At 49.2% G+C, this 22,037-nt stretch overlaps 2 protein-coding genes across 2 annotated transcripts; one reads left to right on the top strand and one right to left on the bottom strand.

The window, feature by feature from the left end:
* Nucleotides 1–753: 753 nt before the first annotated feature.
* Nucleotides 754–6,408, top strand: MRPL42 (mitochondrial ribosomal protein L42). The gene is made up of 5 exons (XM_078861037.1): nt 754–974; nt 2,136–2,193; nt 2,708–2,792; nt 3,836–4,008; nt 4,513–6,408. The coding sequence occupies exons 1-5, from the start codon at nt 917–919 to the stop codon at nt 4,565–4,567; spliced, it is 429 nt and encodes a 142-aa protein (XP_078717163.1). The 5' UTR covers nt 754–916; the 3' UTR covers nt 4,568–6,408.
* LOC144934832 (ubiquitin-conjugating enzyme E2 N-like) lies at nt 5,953–19,039 on the bottom strand. Its single transcript, XM_078861036.1, has 4 exons — nt 18,807–19,039; nt 9,251–9,497; nt 8,313–8,453; nt 5,953–6,662 (listed from the first exon to the last, which is right to left on the bottom strand). Exons 1-4 carry the CDS (start codon nt 18,834–18,836, stop codon nt 6,622–6,624), a joined length of 459 nt encoding a protein of 152 aa, XP_078717162.1. The 5' UTR covers nt 18,837–19,039; the 3' UTR covers nt 5,953–6,621.
* Between the last annotated feature and the right edge of the window lie 2,998 nt (nt 19,040–22,037).

Below are 22,037 nucleotides of genomic sequence, written 5' to 3' on the forward strand. Positions count from 1 at the left end.
TTGATGTTGTTTGAATAATTGTAAATTTTATTCTGGGTTTACTCTCCAACAAGCCGGTGTGCTGAAAACGTAACTACCGTAATTGGCACATTTGTTTTGATTAATTTGCGTGACAAACACCTTGATAATTGGCCGTGTGACGTGGTTGGTGGTTGGTGGGTTTAACGACGCGTCTATATTTAACCTACAATAAAAAAAACCTCTTACGATATACCCAACACCATGTGAGACTAGGCTCTAAGAAAAGCTGTCTCGGGTGTGGACCAATCAACTTCAAGGACAGTGCATACATTATCAGAGTTATGTTTTTTGTTTGCATTATGACTGCAGGTATTGTGGTCTATGCAAACATGACTCCTTGTAAAACAGGTGCCAGTTTTGTTGCCAGATAAAAGGGTAAAAACCAGAGGTGGGACAAAGTCATTGTTATGCAAGTCCAAGTCGAGTCGCAAGTCATCAAATTCATGACTCGAGTCTGACTCGAGTCCAAGTCACATGACTCGAGTCCACATCTCAGAGGTGGGACAAAGTCATTGTTATGCAAGTCCAAGTCGAGTCGCAAGTCATCAAATTCATGACTCGAGTCTGACTCGAGTCCAAGTCACATGACTCGAGTCCACACCTCTGGTAAAAACCCAATTATCAAATACCCAATGCTTCAATATTCTGCATCGCCCGATGTTCCAATAAAGTTATTCCAACGTTCACCCCTGGGGGCGGGGCCTTGGTGGTGCTGCCCCGTTCCAATAAAGTTATTCCGAGCGTGACGTCACGCAAGGTCGCTTCCACGCGTGGCCAGGCGGCGTCTCGTCACAGCCCTTAGATACTTCAACTCCTTTGTTTTCAGTCTAGTTTAGTCGTCGCTGTTAACTACATTTGTGTTTTCAAAGAGAGGAGTGCGAGCCCGCAGCAGGAGATGAACGCGCTGGCTCGCCTGGCCGCTGTGCGGAGCGCGGTGCGTCTGCCTCGGCTGGGTAAGCGACGAGGGACGGGGGTGGATGGGGGGGAAAGGCCTCAAGTCGAGGCAACCTTCGGCGCTTGTTTTTAGTTTTGTTAAACATTTAAACATTGAAGGCGTTGTTTCACCGAACTGGCCTGTCACGGAGGCGTGGATTGAGGCCCCTCGGTCCAGCAGTGGATCGATCAAGAGCTGGACGCGTTGTGGGCACTCAAATTACGCATCTCGTAAGAGAAGTATGCGTTTTAAAGCTTTCGTGACTGCAGGGATTCATCTTCTTGGTTCTTTTTCGCCTGAGGATGGCTGCTTGCGTTGTGGCCGAAACGTCGTGAGAATTGTTTTATTATGTTTTATTTTTATTATTTTATTACTTCCCTTCTACGTGACTTTACCGAAAGAACCAAGAAGAAGAAGTATGCGTGTGTGTGTGTTTAACCCTTCGTCGTATCCCACGTAGCCCAGCGTGCTAATTATTCAAGGTGCCTGGGTAGGGCAATTACCTAAGTACATCTGACCCTGCACAGTGCTCTGCCAGTCGATCAACCCTCAACACCTTTTACTCTGCCCCCCATCACCTTCTGCCCAGCGAGCCTTCGACACTTCACGTGGCCTCGAGGTGCACCTAGCCTGGCGCAAGTGTCGTGGCTGTTGTTGAGGTTCCTGTACGTCAACAGCGGGCGGTGCAGCGAAATCATTGTTGTACTGTGCTTGTATGCTCCCCACGTCTACACTCACGTGACTTCACCAGCACGCAACAAACTTTGCGTTGGTGGTAGTTCGGTGGTGTTTACAGGAGAGGACTTCTGCCAAGGAGATGGAGCGATGGACTCGGCTCGTGGTGTGTGGAGGTGTTGTGGGCATAGGTGGTGGAGTGTTGCATCGCAGGATCCAGAGATGTGGCGTCAGCTGCACGGGGAGGCTTTTATTCAGCAGTGGAGCGAGCCTGGCTGACGATGGCTTGCTTTACACCCATTTGGTTCGCAATCATTCAAAAATGTAATGTTATTAAATACATGGGTTTGATGAAACAAAGTAAGTTGTACTTACGTGCCCGTGGCTTATTTTGTGTTTTGATGATTTACCTTTTAAAATAAATGTGGCCATGTCTCGCACCCCCAGAGCGCATCTCGCACCCCCAGGTTAAACACTGCGTTTGAACTGTGGTCTGGAAACGCAGGCTGGCTCCACCCGTGTTACAAGTCTTCATACTCCGCCTTGCCCGATGACTACAACTGGTACGACGTTCACTTTACACTCGCATGGGCTCGGTTAGTCGGTGCTTGTGATGTATGTAGAACTTCTTACGCACCGTACGTAGCCAACCGTGCTAATCGGAGGTGCGGGGAAGGACAGCAAACTATCAGAGTTATTATTAGTAAACACCGTGTTTGTGATACTGCTCGTGTTTCACTAAATTGTCCATAGTTTGAGTTGTGGCCATGCAACCCAAACTATCGACCGTCGAGTAATCAATCCACTGTAGCCTGTGCTCCTTCAGTGGAGGAGGAACAGCAAAACTACGCCAACTCTCTGCTGAAGGCCCTCTTAGTGGCTAGAACACCTCGAATTTTGCCATTTAGCTCCTGAACACACTTCTATACGCAAGAAAATAGATGTGTGATGCATAAACACGTGCCCATGAAAAAGTGCCATTGCCAGGAACGTCTTATCATATGCAGTTCTTACTTTTAGGGCAGTGTTATTGATGTTTTTTTCCATTTATATCTTATGTTTTAAAACGTGACACAGCAAGGTGGAGCTGGCCCTGACGTCCGATGGGCGCACCATCGTCTGCCACCACCCGGCCCTGGAGTTCCCATACGAGCTGTCACAGGTTTGTGCTGCTTGCATCTACAACATTTTTGTTTTTACGACCTATACGATATAATGTCAGTTATCACGCCATGAACGATAATCACGAGATCACTTTCCCCTAACTTTTAAATTGTGCTTGGCATTTCCATCGTATTTGTTTATTGCCGTGCCTGGTAATCTCGACTAATTGTCGGTTCGATTTCTCGACTAATTGAATAACACGTACCGCTGGACGGGAGGTGATTTGGCGGTGCTCGGTGACTGAACATCATCGGCCGCGTCGCGCTGGTTGTGGCTTGTGGGAGACAGGATGTGGGGGGCTGTCATTTTGAAAGGGGCCCAGATAACACTGGTCAACAAAAAAAAACATTTTTTTCTGGCTTGGACTTTTGCAGCTGTTTTAGACTAATTTCAGGGTGCTGATTCCAAATCTGATCTCAGATTTGCTCTATCACATCTCATTTTTATGCTATCGGCATACCCTATTTTCATTGATTTTACCCGAAATTAACTCTGTCACTTATGATTGCAAGTTGTTGCGAGTCAGTGACTGCTTTAGTGTTAAAATATGGTGCTGTATTTTTAGGATGGTGTGTTTATAATATCATTGTATGTAGATATCCACATTTATTTTATATTTTTCTTCTGCAGTTTTTATTGAAAATGCTATATTTTATATCTCAAAAACCTGATGTGATAGACAAAAACTGATGCCAGATTTGGAATCAGCACCCCAAAATTACCTTAGAACCTTTGGAATACCTTATGCCAGAAAAAGTGTGTTGACCAGTGTAATCGACCACAAAACAAGTTGTCATCGGCCTGTAGCTTAACACTGCTGGGCAAAAGGTCTCTCTTATTTACTTCCGTTCCGTGATATCTTTAGTTTCTCCTGTTATCCAGCAGCGGTCACCAAACGTTTCGAGTTCATCTTGCCATCTCTTCCAATTGTCTTCCCCTCCTTTTGTCTCCTCTCGGTCTTCACGCCACATTTAATTTTGTCCCCCCCCTCCCTCCACCCCCACCCCCCCCTCCCTCTACCCCCACCCCCCCCCCATGCAGCCGATGCCCAGGCCAGACCCCGTAAACAACACGGAGGAGACCTACGAGGAGATGCTCAAGGCTCGACTCAAAGTGAACCCGCTGACGCAGCTCAGGAAGAAACCGCACCACGCCATTGAGGAGCTGAGCCGCTTGTTCTACACCAGCAAGCACCGCTGGTTCCCTGTCGGACAGTAAGTTGACATCTTAAATAACTACATCCAGACTGCGTGTGGGGAAACTGTGCCACCTTGTGCCCAATCTTGTCGGATATCAGAAGCTAAGTGGGGTAGGGGGCCCATCAAGCTTTGACAGTGCTTGAACAGTGGGTGACCACCACGCACAAACAGCTTGTCATAGGGCTTGCAGGGCTACGTTGTGAGCAGCAAAATCTGTTGTGCGACGCTTCGGTGTTTGCAAGTCTACGGTGCCCACCTTCGCCATCCCACACTGACCGACGTGGGCCAGCGTGCTCACGACCCCCCCGACCCCACGAGCTGCTTGGTGTGGGGAAGCCCTCGTCCAACAGCGGATTGACAACGTTTTGTACACTACCACGATGAATATATCAACTATATGTTAATTGAAATGTACGACTTAAAAGTATGCGATTTAGTATCATGGACATTGTGGGGTCGTGGTGTAAACTGTGGGGTTGGCGTACATTGTGGCTAAAAGCTTTTCTTTGTTCATTGCAGGTATCACCTGAGGAGGATTAAAAAAAATCCACCCAAAGACAGGTCGGATTCCTGATATTAACTTGCAGCCAAGGTGTACGTGTTGCACAGCACTTCCCCTCGCCTGCAATATGGAGTCATTCTAAAATTTAGACGAAGCTGGAAAGCCGTCCTTTCGGTTGTAACTCTTTCACGTACTTTATTTCCCATGATGCAACAACTCATTTATAAAGTTAAGTTGGAAATACACAACGGAGATTACTTTGTCGTCTTATATCATTCCAGTGAAGCAATGTGGTCTGTTATTTCGCAGGGGGGAACACCCCACAATTATGCCTACAACTTTTAAGAATTTTTTCAACAAATTTATTACAATGTTTATTTGTGTAATAATCCACACCCTTCGAACCAAACCTGAACCGCAAACTTTTATAGTTTTTAAAAATATTTATTTAAGAAATAAAGAGCGTGAAGATTTACACTCAAGAATTCAACACGCAACGGTGTATCCAGTGGTCAGATGCATCGGATTGAAAATAAAAATGGTAAGGTCTGCAAATAAGGTTGTAGGGCAAACTTGTTCAGAACCAGCAGCCCTTAAGCTTTGCCAGAGCTTTCGCAAAGTGCCGATGTCGCATGAGAAATTCGATCGGATAGTGTGTGGTAAAGTGTTAAGTACCTGGTGTAAATGGGGAGCGCATGGACAATTGAATGACAATGTCACTGGAGACGCATCTGTTTGGAGATACTTCACCGTTTCTTTAGTGTAATAATGTGCAGTTCTTTGCCTATCCACTGTTGGATAAAGGCCTCCCAATGGTGTATTCGTTGCAAGGATTGTATTGATCATGCTTCACCACGCTGGTCTGTGTGGATTGGTGAAGGGGGGGGGGAGGCCCATGCCATTGCTTGCCGTCGCCAAGAATTGAACCTGGGTCAGTTCATCGTACAGTACGCCAACCACTGATTCACAAAAAGCTTCTAGTACACTTACATTTTGTGTAATTGCTCTTTAGCAGAAAGGAGCATTTTTCAGTTTGAAAGCGGCAAATGTTAGTGACGGAGAATTTTTATCCTTGGCTCGCCGTCAGACAGTTACCGCATCACGCGCTTTTAGATGCATTTCCGTGGCAGTCTGGAACGCTCTTTCCATATCAGGAAACCACCAGAGCAATGCACTTTAAAATATAGATTGAAAAAGTCTTAAACTGCTTTTTGTATTTAGTTTGTCCTTCCCCACGCTTCTGATTAGCATGGTTGGTTACGTATGGCATGCAAGCAGTTATACATACCCAATCCTTTTCCACCTCTGGAAAAGCAATTCCTGAACAGTAATTCCTTAATACACAACCACAAAGTATCTTGAATTGATGCGCTCGTAATTTTTTTAGACTTTTTAATTGTACACCGCTCTTATAAGCCTGCTCCCGCTGGACCAAACATGTTGCGTAGACAGTGGTGCACACAGCAAGAAGCCAACATTCATGAGCAGAGAGATCATCTTTCCAAGCTGAAGGGCCATTGCTCAAAATGTCACCTGTCGTGTGTGTATATATATTTTTTATTGAGGGAAGTGTTATTGATGAACTGTTGAGGTCTAGATATGCCTGGAAATTCCAAGTACGATTTCAATACCAAGGGCAACACATTTAATGACATTGAATCAAGGAAGAAAATTTAAGGACTAATTGCAAAGGCCCATTCACAAACGCAACTGCCCTGCAATCTGGCTGCGCATGCTGCCGTAGATTGCACGTGCAAATGAGCGTGCAGAGTGAATCGGAGCAGGCCCGTCGTGGGTGAGAGCATCATTTTAACAGGCACATCATTTGAAGCAGCGTACTCGGGCCTTCCGTCATGGATCTTTTTGACAGTTTTTACGCACGCACTTCACAACCGGCGCGTTGCTGCGGGCGTGCAAGTACGCTGAGCGCGCACGGGTGCTTTTAACAATCCTGCCGAGCACAAAAAAACACATCCGTGGAAACCAAAACGCTATTAATAGTGAACCTAACGGCATACGTCAGCAGAGTGAGAGTTTTTTAGAGTGCGTTTTTACAGCTAGCCGCAAGTTGGAAAGCATCCTGTCGAGAAGATTCAAGCATTACGGCAACTCAAGTGCACTCCTCGTTACTGATTGCTCCTCGCGTGAAGCTTCGTCCAAGCCCTTGCTGTAAACACAAAGTGACATTTTGTTGACATTAGAATACTTAAATATCGTATGGTTATAATAGCACACGATCCACCCACAGTCCAAGGGCCTCAACAGAAATTGGCAGCGCGGGTCTCGGGTGAGCAGCCATGGTGGTGGGATGTTAACTCCCTCGCCCGGTATACAGGAGGTCGTGGGTTCGATTTGGACCCTGACATCTGCTCCATATTCGGAGTTTGCATGCTCTCCCTGTGGTCGTGTGGATTTTTAGAATCGATGTGCGTTTTAGAGTATTTGGCTCCTGCTATACATTTCCACGCGATAAGCCACTTCGCTGAGCAATCATTTGTGGCCAGGTCACTTCTGAAAAAAAAAGAGCCAGAAAGCTCAAGGGGCTGGTAAAATAGTAACTGCCATGGGCTCGACAGGCCAGAGGGGCCCCATGTGCCGGGTAACAGGGGAGGGGGCCCCCATGCCAACTCCACTGCGTCACTGGAGATTTGTAGAAGCTGAAGTGCACACATTAAACGGTACAATTTTCATCAAATATCCAATTAAACAAATCTGTGATGGCTTACTCATTTGAAAAGGTCACGTAATTTACGTTTATTGGCTGACACGAAAACGTAACACGCGAGGTTTGTCTCGGGGTGGTACTAATTTTTTTTAAATATCTGGACTGCCTTACCGTCTACGGGGGGTATATAACATCAAACATTACAGTGTAGAAATATGCATTGTTTACTGCCGTGTCCTTAGACCTATGATGGCTTGTGCTGGTATTTACTAACGGTCTTCATAATTTAACAATTTTAATTGCACCCTTCTAAAACATTAATATATACGTGCACATGTTGTTGGGAACGTGCAGATTTCCTCCCAACACGCTGCTTATTTATCTAGAGCAATCACAACCCCCAGTGAAACCGAGCAAAGCAATTGCTGTCAACCTCTGCTGAAAACCTTCGAGATACCACTCCACGTAGCCCGGACCTGATGCTCCCTTACAGGGGCTCCCACACATCTCGCCACCACGTACGGTTGTATGCAGCTTTTGTGAGCGGCGAGTTGCCTACCCGCATCTAAGCACTCGCCCACCCACTCACACTCGCATCCACAAAGTCAACGACCTGCTCACTCGCTCACGCATCCACCTACTCGCGAATACACCCAGAAGCATCGACACACCCATTCGCCCATGCACTAAATGCACCACATTCGCACACCCACAAACTAACCTACTCATCCAATCACCCGCTCAAGCACCCACCTACCCACGCACATACCCTCCCGCACCTACGCACTCACTCACCCACACACTTGCTCACGCCCGCACTCACCTACCGACCCACTTGTACACCCACCCGCTCGCCCAATCGCATCCACCCAACCGCTCGCCCACCCACAAATCCACCCAACCACCCACCCACCCACCCACACATCAACCCACCAAGCACACCCACCCTACTCACCCATCTAACCACCATGCTCACCCATGCCACTCTTTCACCCATCCCACTCACCCACCCATGCATCGAACCACCATGCTCACCCACGCCGCTCACCCACCCATCCCACACGTCTACCCACCCCGCTCACCCATCCACGCATCTAACCACCATGCTCGCCCACCCACCCACGCGGCTACCCACCCCGCTCACCCACTCACCTTTCTCAAGGGCCTGGGCCTCGTTAACCTTCCACAGCTCGGCGACATCATTGGCGAGGGGGTCGTCCGGATTGGGTGCACTCAGCAGCGCCTGGATCGACAGCAGCACCGTGCGGATCTGCAGCGCCGGTGACCACTTGTCTGCAAGGGAAGACAATCGTCTGCATCGTCTGCCCCGCCCTCGCATTCTCGTGAAAAGCTGCTACCGGTGCAAGAATTATAGAGCTGAACTTAAATCGGTGACGACTGTTGCAATACATTGACCGAGGGTTGTGGCAGTAGCGCACAAGCGTGTCAACTCTGTCCTAAAACGGTATAAGGTGATGAGACACTGAGCATGGTTTACCGAGTCGAAAGGAACCGGCAGTGTTTGCGATGCTTGGTGCTCCGTTTGGCCTTCATTGTTAGAAAAAAAAACACTGAATAACATTTCCTGGATAAGACTGCAAACATATACACTTTCCCTTTTTGCCAAACTATTATTGGACCAGCACTTCCTGACACCATTTGGGTCGTTGAGGTTATTTGACCATACTTGACACTGGTCAGTGTGTTGGTGAAGATATGGAGAATAGACACGGGGGGGGGGGGGAAATACAGTACAAAAATGTACTTTGGTGCACTGCTCTCTACTGTTTACAACGTAGCCCAGTGTCTCACATCCAAGCACTGTCCAGGTGCAGCCCTACCGAGCTTCCGAAATCTGACGAGATTGGGGTGAATTGCGAATGATTTGATCAGGGCCCCGTTGGCAGGCTACGAAAATGTGAACAGTTCAAGTGTGAACCGTAGGGAAAGCAGGAAGCGAGCTGTTATCCCGCATTTGCACGGTGCGTTTTAAATCCAAAACGCTTGTTTATCGCCAAGACAAATCACTTTGAAAATTTAGTGACGGCCACGACAATCGACCTCCAGTGTCCGCTTGCTGTACCCTTTACCCTTGAGTATGTCCAGGCAGATGCGTCCCAGCTTGTCCACGTTGGGGTGGTAGATCTTGGTCATGAAGCGCACCTTGGGCGGCGCCATGGGGTAGTCCTCGGGGAGGAAGAGCTCCAGCTTGAAGGTGCCGTCCTCGAAGGGGGAGTCGGGAGGCCCGATGATGATGACGTGGAAGTGGCGCGCATTGCTCTCATCCGGCTCGGCGCTGATTCCCGGCACGGGCTCCGTCATCAGCCGCTGCGTCTCCTGCGGACAGCCGAGGAAGATTTTTAGTTTTTTTATCTTTATTTTGTATTATTATTTTTAATTACTGAACGAACCAAGAATAAGGCTACATTATAGACTGCCAGTATGCTCACTCAGTTTAATAATCATTGCTACAGTCTACATTAGATTTCTAATACGCTCACCAAACTTAAAAACCAGGCTACAGTCTACATTATAGACTGCCAGTATGCTCACTGAGGTTAAGAACCAGGCTACAGTCTACATTATAGACTGCCAGTACACTCACTCCGATTAAGAACCAGGCTACAGTCTACGTTAATAGTTTTTTTAAAATCATTTTTATTCACTTTTTTATTATTCTACCCACGTCACTTTACCGAAAGAACCAAAGAATATTAATACCTGCAGTCACGAAAGTTAAGTCAATATTTTGTTTGTTTAATCGGTGAGTATTAACCGCGCTGTGACCTATAGAGCTTACACGTGGACACTTTGAAGAAAGTGTGACGAGCGGAAAAGTATACGGAGAGGCATGGCGAGAGAGGTGCAACTCGGTAATTAAACTGAGAGCAAGAGGGCATGTGGATTAACATAAATAAACTGCTACAAGATGAAAGCATCAGTGTGTGTGTGTTAACTTGCTATGACCTATAGATCTGAAATGTGGACAATGCCAAAGAAAAGAAAACCCAAGTAGAAAAGCGTACCGTGATGCAGGCTTGCAACTACCGTGCGAGGCAGAATGACGAAGACATTGACCAGATAAACCCAAGTTAGAAACATGACATTGACTGTGAAGGAGGCAAGTGGGCCAAGTCGCAGGAAAGGAATACTGGCCGGTGGTCCAGTCTCAAGATGAAGCGGCAGCGGGGACGTGGCTGGAAGGGAGGACCGACCACCAGGGAGATGTGGGGCTATATGATCATCTCACGTGCAGGAGCGATATAAAGAGTGTTGCGTCGAATGGCCATAGATGACAGGGAGGCCTTGATCCAGCAGTGGATAGATCATGGCTGCCGATGATGACCCGGATTCACGTGAAATGTAACCATCGTCTTCCCGCTCTAACGGAGACATCGTCTAAGCTGGTGGCCACTGAGGTGTGGTGGAAGTTCCACATTGGCATGGTCGTGGGCAGTCCTCATTGACACATCGACAGTACTGTTTGGTTGTCAGCGATTCGTCCATGAATGGTTATGTTTGTGGAGAGATGATGCAATGACATCATCGTTGTGTGAACTGCTTAAATCGTCACCATGATCAAAGGTGGGCTGGAGTTAAGTGTTGCTTTAAAATGTTTGGGTTATTAAATTGTATCCAGAACACCCCCGCCTGCCCCCCTCAATTCATTCCTTCCTGGATTCGAACCGGACCTCTCGACTTGCCGTGGTGGCAAGATGTGAACTACCTCGTCTGGTATACAATTCCAGCATCATCGGGCAATTTGCCCGATGATGCTGGATGTAATTACCAGCGAAACGTCGTACTCAACAACTGTAAATGTGGATTCACTCTTCAACACCCCGGTGGGCTAAAATAGTAAACTATTTGTGTTTTGTCAACGTGACACTTTTTTGCTGTTTGGCCGTGTCGGGTGGTGGAGGGTTACGACACATTTATAAATAACGCGATCTAACCCAAACACCTTTATTATGAATAATATTGGTCGCGAAAGCCTGCTACGTGTTACACCAATGGTGATCTCACACACACACACCAATGGTGACACACACACACTAATGGTGATGACACACACACACAGCAATGGTGATGACACACACACAGCAATGGTGATGACACACACACATACCAATGGTGATCTCACACACGCACATACCAATGGTGGTCACACACACAAATGGTGACACACACACACCAATGGTGACACACACACACATACCAATGGTGATCTCACACACACACCAATGGTGACACACACACACACACCAATGGTGACACACACACCAATGGTGACACACACACACACCAATGGTGGCCACACACACACACACACCAATGGTCACACACACACACACCAATGGTGATCACACACACACACCAATGGTGACACACACACACACCAATGGTGGCCACACACACACACACCAATGGTCACACACACACACACCAATGGTGATCACACACACACACCAATGGTGGCCACACACACACACCAATGGTGGCCACACACACACACCAATGGTGGCCACACACACACACCAATGGTGGCCACACACACACACACACCAATGGTGATCACACACACACACCAATGGTGGCCACACACACACACCAATGGTGGCCACACACACACACCAATGGTGGCCACACACACACACCAATGGTGGTCACACACACACACTCACACACCAATGGTGACACACACACACCAATGGTCTCACACACACACACACCAATGGTGGCCACACACACACACCAATGGTGGCCACACACACACACCAATGGTGGCCACACACACACACCAATGGTGGCCACACACACACACCAATGGTGGCCACACACACACACCAATGGTGGCCACACACACACACCAATGGTGATCACACACACACACCAATGGTGGCCACACACACACCAATGGTGGTCACACACACACACACCAATGGTGGTCACACACACACACACACCAATGGTGGTCACACACACACACACCAATGGTGGCCACACACACACACACACACCAATGGTGGCCACACACACACACACACCAATGGTGGTCACACACACACACACCAATGGTGGTCACACACACACACACACCAATGGTGGCCACACACACACACACACCAATGGTGGCCACACACACACACCAATGGTGATCTCACACACACACTAATGGTGGTCACACACACACACCAATGGTGGTCACACACACCCCAATGGTGGTCACACACACACACACACCAATGGTGGTCACACACACACACCAATGGTGGCCACACACACACACCAATGGTGGTCACACACACACACTCACACACCAATGGTGACACACACACACCAATGGTCTCACACACACACACACCAATGGTGGCCACACACACACACCAATGGTGGCCACACACACACACTCACACACCAATGGTGGCCACACACACACACCAATGGTGGCCACACACACACACCAATGGTGGCCACACACACACACCAATGGTGGCCACACACACACACCAATGGTGATCACACACACACACCAATGGTGGCCACACACACACCAATGGTGGTCACACACACACACACCAATGGTGGTCACACACACACACACCAATGGTGGTCACACACACACACACCAATGGTGGCCACACACACACACACACACCAATGGTGGCCACACACACACACACACACCAATGGTGGTCACACACACACACACCAATGGTGGTCACACACACACACACACCAATGGTGGCCACACACACACACACACCAATGGTGGCCACACACACACACCAATGGTGATCTCACACACACACTAATGGTGGTCACACACACACACACACAATATTGATCACACACACACACAATGGTGACACACACACACCAATGGTGGTCACACACACACACTCACACAACAATGGTGACAAACACACACACCAATGGTGGTCACACACACACACACCAATGGTGGTCACACACACACACTCACACACCAATGGTGACACACACACACCAATGGTGGTCTCACACACACACACACACCAATGGTGGTCTCACACACACACACACACACCAATGGTGGTCTCACACACACACACACACACCAATGGTGGTCACACACACACACACCAATGGTGGTCACACACACACACACACCAATGGTGGTCACACACACACACACACCAATGGTGGTCACACACACACACTCACACACCAATGGTGGTCACACACACACACACACCAATGGTGGCCACAAACACACACACCAATGGTGGTCACACACACACACACACCAATGGTGGTCACACACACACACACACACCAATGGTGGTCACACACACACACACACCAATGGTGGTCACACACACACACACACCAATGGTGGTCACACACACACACACACCAATGGTGGCCACACACACACACCAATGGTGGTCACACACACACACTCACACACCAATGGTGACACACACACACCAATGGTGGTCTCACACACACACACACCAATGGTGGTCTCACACACACACACACACCAATGGTGGTCACACACACACACACCAATGGTGGTCACACACACACACACCAATGGTGGTCTCACACACACACACACCAATGGTGGCCACACACACCCCAATGGTGGTCACACACACACACCAATGGTGGTCACACACACACACACACCAATGGTGATCACACACACACACACCAATGGTGGCCACACACACACACACCAATGGTGGCCACACACACACACACACACCAATGGTGGTCACACACACACACCAATGGTGGTCACACACACACACCAATGGTGGTCTCACACACACACACACACCAATGGTGGTCTCACACACACACACACACCAATGGTGGCCACACACACACACACCAATGGTGGTCACACACACACACACCAATGGTGGTCACACACACACACACCAATGGTGGCCACACACACACACACCAATGGTGGTCACACACACACACCAATGGTGGCCACACACACACACACCAATGGTGGCCACACACACACACCAATGGTGGCCACACACACACACACCAATGGTGGCCACACACACACACACCAATGGTGGCCACACACACACACACCAATGGTGGCCACACACACACACACCAATGGTGGCCACACACACACACACCAATGGTGGCCACACACACACACCAATGGTGGCCACACACACACACACCAATGGTGGCCACACACACACACACCAATGGTGGCCACACACACACACACCAATGGTGGCCACACACACACACCAATGGTGGTCACACACACACACACCAATGGTGGTCACACACACACACACCAATGGTGGCCACACACACACACACAATGGTGGTCACACACACACACCAATGGTGATCACACACACACACACCAATGGTGGCCACACACACACACACCAATGGTGGTCACACACACACACACCAATGGTGGCCACACACACACACCAATGGTGGCCACACACACACACACCAATGGTGGCCACACACACACACACCAATGGTGATCACACACACACACCAATGGTGATCACACACACACACCAATGGTGATCACACACACACACACTAATGGTGGCCACACACACACACACACCAATGGTGGTCACACACACACACACACCAATGGTGGTCACACACACACACACACCAATGGTGGTCACACACACACACACACCAATGGTGGTCACACACACACACACCAATGGTGGTCACACACACACACACCAATGGTGGCCACACACACACACACCAATGGTGATCACACACACACACACCAATGGTGGCCACACACACACACACCAATGGTGGTCACACACACACACACACACACCAATGGTGGTCACACACACACACACCAATGGTGGTCTCACACACACACACCAATGGTGATCACACACACACACACCAATGGTGGCCACACACACACACACCAATGGTGGTCACACACACACACACACACCAATGGTGGTCACACACACACACACACCAATGGTGGTCACACACACACACACCAATGGTGGTCACACACACACACACCAATGGTGATCACACACACACACACACCAATGGTGGTCACACACACACACACACCAATGGTGGTCACACACACACACACCAATGGTGGTCACACACACACACACCAATGGTGGTCACACACACACACACACCAATGGTGGTCACACACACACACACACCAATGGTGGTCACACACACACACACACACACCAATGGTGGTCACACACACACACACACCAATGGTGGTCACACACACACACACACCAATGGTGGTCACACACACACCAATGGTGGTCTCACACACACACACACCAATGGTGGTCACACACACACACCAATGGTGGTCACACACACACAATGGTGATCACACACACACACAATGGTGATCACACACACACACAATGGTGACAAACACACACACCAATGGTGGTCACACACACACACTCACACAACAATGGTGACAAACACACACCAATGGTGGTCACACACACACACACCAATAGTGACACACACACACCAATGGTGGTCTCACACACACACACACACACCAATGGTGGTCTCACACACACACACACACACCAATGGTGGTCTCACACACACACACACCAATGGTGGTCACACACACCAATGGTGACACACACACACCAATGGCGGTCTCACACACACACACACACCAATGGTGGTCTCACACACACACACACACCAATGGTGACACACACACACACACCAATGGTGGTCACCCACACACACACCAATGGTGATCTCACACACACACACCAATGGTGGTCACACACACACACACCAATGGTGGTCACACACACACACACCAATGGTGGTCACCCACACACACACCAATGGTGATCTCACACACACACACCAATGGTGGTCACACACACACACACCAATGGTGGTCACACACACACACACCAATGGTGATCTCACACACACACACCAATGGTGGTCACACACACACACACCAATGGTGGTCACACACACACACACCAATGGTGGCCACACACACACACACCAATGGTGGTCACACACACACACCAATGGTGGCCACACACACACACCAATGGTGGCCACACACACACACACACACCAATGGTGGTCACACACACACCAATGGTGGCCACACACACACACACCAATGGTGGTCACACACACACACCAATGGTGGCCACACACACACACCAATGGTGGCCACACACACACACCAATGGTGGCCACACACACACACACACACCAATGGTGGCCACACACACACACACCAATGGTGGCCACACACACACACACACCAATGGTGGTCACACACACACACCAATGGTGGTCACACACACACACCAATGGTGGCCACACACACACACCAATGGTGGCCACACACACACACACCAATGGTGGCCACACACACACACACACCAATGGTGGCCACACACACACACACACCAATGGTGGCCACACACACACACACACCAATGGTGATCTCACACACACACACCAATGGTGGTCACACACACACACACCAATGGTGGTCACACACACACACCAATGGTGGTCACACACACACACACACAATGGTGATCACACACACACACAATGGTGATCACACACACACAACAATGGTGACAAACACACACACCAATGGTGGTCACACACACACACTCACACAACAATGGTGACAAACACACACACCAATGGTGGTCACACACACACACACACCAATGGTGGTCACACACACACACACACACCAATGGTGACACACACACACCAATGGTGGTCACACACACTCACACACCAATGGTGACACACACACACCAATGGTGGTCTCACACACACACACACCAATGGTGGTCTCACACACACACACACCAATGGTGGTCACACACACACACACACCAATGGTGGCCACACACACACCAATCAATGGTGGTCACACACACACACACCAATGGTGATCACACACACCACACACACACCAATGGTGGTCACACACACCCCAATGGTGGTCACACACACCCCAATGGTGGTCACACACACACCAATGGTGGTCACACACACACCAATGGTGGTCACACACACACACACACCAATGGTGGCCACACACACACACACCAATGGTGGCCACACACACACACACACCAATGGTGGTCACACACACACACCAATGGTGGTCACACACACACCAATGGTGGTCACACACACACCAATGGTGGTCACACACACACACACCAATGGTGGCCACACACACACACACCAATGGTGGCCACACACACACACACACCAATGGTGGTCACACACACACACCAATGGTGGTCACACACACACACCAATGGTGGCCACACACACACACCAATGGTGGCCACACACACACACACCAATGGTGGCCACACACACACACACACCAATGGTGGCCACACACACACACACACCAATGGTGGCCACACACACACACACACCAATGGTGATCTCACACACACACACCAATGGTGGTCACACACACACACACCAATGGTGGTCACACACACACACCAATGGTGGTCACACACACACACACACAATGGTGATCACACACACACACAATGGTGATCACACACACACAACAATGGTGACAAACACACACACCAATGGTGGTCACACACACACACTCACACAACAATGGTGACAAACACACACACCAATGGTGGTCACACACACACACACACCAATGGTGGTCACACACACACACACACACCAATGGTGACACACACACACCAATGGTGGTCACACACACTCACACACCAATGGTGACACACACACACCAATGGTGGTCTCACACACACCAATGGTGGTCTCACACACACACACACCAATGGTGGTCACACACACACACACCAATGGTGGCCACACACACACACACACCAATGGTGGTCACACACACACACCAATGGTGGTCACACACACACCAATGGTGGCCACACACACACCAATCAATGGTGGTCACACACACACACACCAATGGTGATCACACACACCACACACACACCAATGGTGGTCACACACACCCCAATGGTGGTCACACACACCCCAATGGTGGTCACACACACACCAATGGTGGTCACACACACACCAATGGTGGTCACACACACACACACACCAATGGTGGCCACACACACACACACCAATGGTGGCCACACACACACACACACCAATGGTGGTCACACACACACACCAATGGTGGTCACACACACACCAATGGTGGTCACACACACACCAATGGTGGTCACACACACACACACACCAATGGTGGCCACACACACACACACCAATGGTGGCCACACACCAGAGGTGTGGACTCGAGTCATGTGACTTGGACTCGAGTCAGACTCGAGTCATGAATTTGATGACTTGCGACTCGACTTGGACTTGCATAACAATGACTTTGTCCCACCTCTGCCACACACACACCAATGGTGGCCACACACACACACCAATGGTGGCCACACACACACACCAATGGTGGCCACACACACACACCCCCATCGTCAATCTTCAACGTCCGCGGGGCTGGACAGGCAGTCAGGCGGGGGGGTGAGGGGGGGGGGTCGAACAATTCCCTCTCCTCACCTTGATGATGCGCTTGGGCAGCTCGGCCATGTGCGCGCGTGTGTGTGCGCGTTACCCTCGACGCAAAACGGAGCGATTCGAGGGAAGCGACCGGCGACGTGGAGACGACGACGACGACGACGACCCTGGACTTGAAGAAGGCGGCCAAGGGGAGCAAAATCAACGCCGCCGCTGTACTCAGGAGCGGGCGGCACTTCCTGGATGTCACGTGGGGGGCGAGCAGGGGAGGAAATCGATTCGATTTGCCGTTTGGTGCCAAATCGATTCCCGCAATGATATTAAACGAGAAAGTAAATCGACAGAATCGACAAAGGCGCGGGGGGGAGTCGATTCTCGGTGAATGTCATTTAGCGCCGAGGCTGTGGAAATCGGAAAGTAGGGGACATTTGGAATCGATGACAGCTGGAATCGTTAGGGTCATTCATAAAAAATGAATGAGTTCACACGCGTAGTAAGTGAATGAAAGAATGAATCAGATGAGACACATTGACATTGTATGTTTGTTGTTGTTGTTGAATGTAACAGTTGCTGAGCACAGGCCAAAAACGCCAAGCGGTCAATAACAAACAACACCACTGGAGACAGAATAGATTATTTATGTAAGTTGAACTTATTCTTGGTTCTTTCGGTAAATGCACGTAGAAGGGAAATAATAAAATAATAAACATAAAACAAAATTCTCACAAGAATAATAAAAAAAAATTCTCACAAGAATTGTATTGTTTTATTATTTCCCTTCTACGTGACTTTACCGAAATAACCAAGAATATGAATCTCTGCAGTCACGAAAGCTTTAAATCGAAATTTTGGTTGAACTTCTTTCGCACCGTACGTCGCCAACCGTGCTTAACAGAAGTGCGGGGAAAGGACAACTAATTCAGCAAATTTCTGTGTACATATAAAATGTTACAGTTTATAGCATAGTATAGGTAATTAAGAATAGATCATTGAACAAGGTTATGATTCTGAGAGTTAGAGAATACAGACGAGGGGAGGGAATTCCAAAGTGGAGAGATGCGAAGGAAGAAGCAGAAAGAAAAGCGTTGTTACCTGCAGTGTGGATTGTGTCGTGGTTGAGCGTGGGTGAGTGTGTTGGGTGGGAGCAGACGTGGTGCATCTGCCAGTCATCTCAGTCAGTCAAACCCATGGCACCTGGGTCTTCTGTTCCGTGACCTCCTGCCAGCGAGCCTTCGAAGTTTCACGTGGCCTGACGGTGCACCTAGCCTGGCACAAACGCCGTAGTGACGTCACCGCCACTTAGTGGAGAATGGCGGTTGTTGTTGCTGCTGTTGTTGTTGTGACCTGCAGTGATGGTGGTGGAGCACAGTGTGGATGGGACGAAACAGTCTGGCAGACAGACTCCTCAACATGGGATGAGGCATCGATGAGCGAGTTGTCCACTTCTTGCAAAGAGATGAGTTTGTAAGATGCATATGTAGTGTCAATCAGGGGCGGTTTCTTCATTAGGGCGATTGGGCGACGCACCACCAATGTCATTCAACCACAGAGTCACGCTAGCCGTCACTGTGCCTCTGGATATAGTCCAATCAGCGTCATGTCACGTTCTGTGGAGTACCGCCTCTTTTTGGGCCATTTCACTCCGGCTGAGAATCGCCCCGAGTGGCCCCATAGACTTACATTCAAAGATGTTTCTTTTCGAACGGGGGCGCTGCAATGCATTCTCTATGGCTTCCGGGAGGGCATGCACTAACGTGCTTACGTCATCATACGTGCTAACGTCATCATACGTAAGCACGTTTCATCCAACAATATAATTTATCGCCACCTAGTGGAATCTTTAATAAAAAAAACTTGAGTGGTTTGTTTTAATAGTGAGTATATAAACAAACAAGATGTATTGTAAGAGTCACTTTATTTTTCATTAATATTAAAGAAGTGAAGTTGCCTTTACATGCTTAAGCTGTTAATTTATTCATTGCATGGGTGGACCTTATCCTTATCAATCATCCAGACATTTGCCCCCCCTGAGAGATTTTGCAGGAGCCGCCACTGGTGTCAATGATTCGGAGACAAGGGTTTTCCAGGAGATGCCTTCTTTATTTAGACCTTCACATTTCACAGGTTCGCACTCTCGCTCGTCGTCTAGCCCAGCCTCGACACAACCCTGACCGTGTAACACTGATGGCGCTGACCGAGACAGCCAACAACTATCCGGCCGCGCAATATCTAGCGAAGACGACGACACGAGTTCACTCCCAGAACCGGCAGCCTCGAGCCCCCGCTCTCAGCTGCTTTTATGCTCCCAGCGCGGCCTGGCTCCGCCCTGGCCGCGCCTCCCTTCTCGAACTCACTAGCAGGTTCCAGGGGCTTCCAGATGGGGTCTTCCGTGACCCTTGCCCCAGTTCGTCCGCCCTGCCGACACGCACCCGTGGAGGTGCTGTTTGTCCACCGCAGTTGCCGCTGCTGGGCAGCAGCCGGCGCTATTACACTACACAACAAAAAGCTAGACTTAATTTTCGGCTGTTAATAAGAGTGCGTGAGTGGGCTTGCGCAGGACACGTGGCAAAAAGGGATGGCAGGCAAAGCAGGCAGGCAAGCCGTGGTCGAGGGTCCACCAAGAAGGTGGAGCGTTGACATCAGCTCGCGTGCAGGAGCTCGATGACATCGTTGCTTTTCGAGTCCGTGAGCCGACCACGGTTTGGAGACGGCTGTTTGGAGACGCCTTCATCTAGCAGTGTATGATTGATCATGACTACTGGGGCAGCACAGTAGTGGAGTGTGTGGCTTCCGAATGCAGTTTCGAAGTTTAAATCCCAGTCGGGGTGGAGTCAGCTTTTAATTCCTCTGGGATTGATGAAATTAGCACTTCGCAGGTAATCAAGTTATTGATTTAAATAATTAAACCTGCAAAAGCAGTGTGGTATTTTCACCACAAGTTCAGGGCCTTTGAGTAAGCAATGCACCATGCTCAAGAGTAGGAAACCACTCTGACCTATTCTCAAGGTGGATTTGGTCAGTATTGTTTCCCGCACCTCCGATTAGCACGGTTGGCTACGCATGGCGTGAAATAAGTTCAACATAAAATGTAGGATTTCGTTTTGTACAACACTGCCTACAACTATATTTTCCACCCGAGTAGAGAAACCACTTCAGTGCATCAGCTTTCGCTGAAATTGAGATAATTTACAAGGTGGCCCAAGTCAGGGCACAAAGGGTTATATTTGAACAAATCACATAAAAGGTTTTTTCAATTTCACAAATATTCAAACC

The sequence above is a fragment of the Lampetra fluviatilis genome, chromosome 11 (assembly GCF_964198595.1).
Source record: "Lampetra fluviatilis chromosome 11, kcLamFluv1.1, whole genome shotgun sequence".
NCBI classification, from domain to species: Eukaryota; Metazoa; Chordata; class Hyperoartia; order Petromyzontiformes; family Petromyzontidae; genus Lampetra; species Lampetra fluviatilis.

What these genes read in the sequence shown, in the direction of transcription:
- MRPL42 (XM_078861037.1), top strand. Translation starts at nt 917, where the DNA reads ATGAACGCGCTGGCTCGCCTGGCCGCTGTGCGGAGCGCGGTGCGTCTG. An exon ending in GGTGCGTCTGCCTCGGCTGG is followed by an intron (nt 975 to 2,135) that starts GTAAGCGACGAG and finishes CTGGAAACGCAG; the next exon opens with GCTGGCTCCACCCGTGTTAC. An exon ending in CGCTGGTTCCCTGTCGGACA is followed by an intron (nt 4,009 to 4,512) that starts GTAAGTTGACAT and finishes TGTTCATTGCAG; the next exon opens with GTATCACCTGAGGAGGATTA.
- LOC144934832 (XM_078861036.1), bottom strand. Translation starts at nt 18,836, where the DNA reads ATGGCCGAGCTGCCCAAGCGCATCATCAAG. An exon ending in TGCCCAAGCGCATCATCAAG is followed by an intron (nt 9,498 to 18,806) that starts GTGAGGAGAGGG and finishes GGCTGTCCGCAG; the next exon opens with GAGACGCAGCGGCTGATGAC. An exon ending in GGCCCAGGCCCTTGAGAAAG is followed by an intron (nt 6,663 to 8,312) that starts GTGAGTGGGTGA and finishes TTGTGTTTACAG; the next exon opens with CAAGGGCTTGGACGAAGCTT.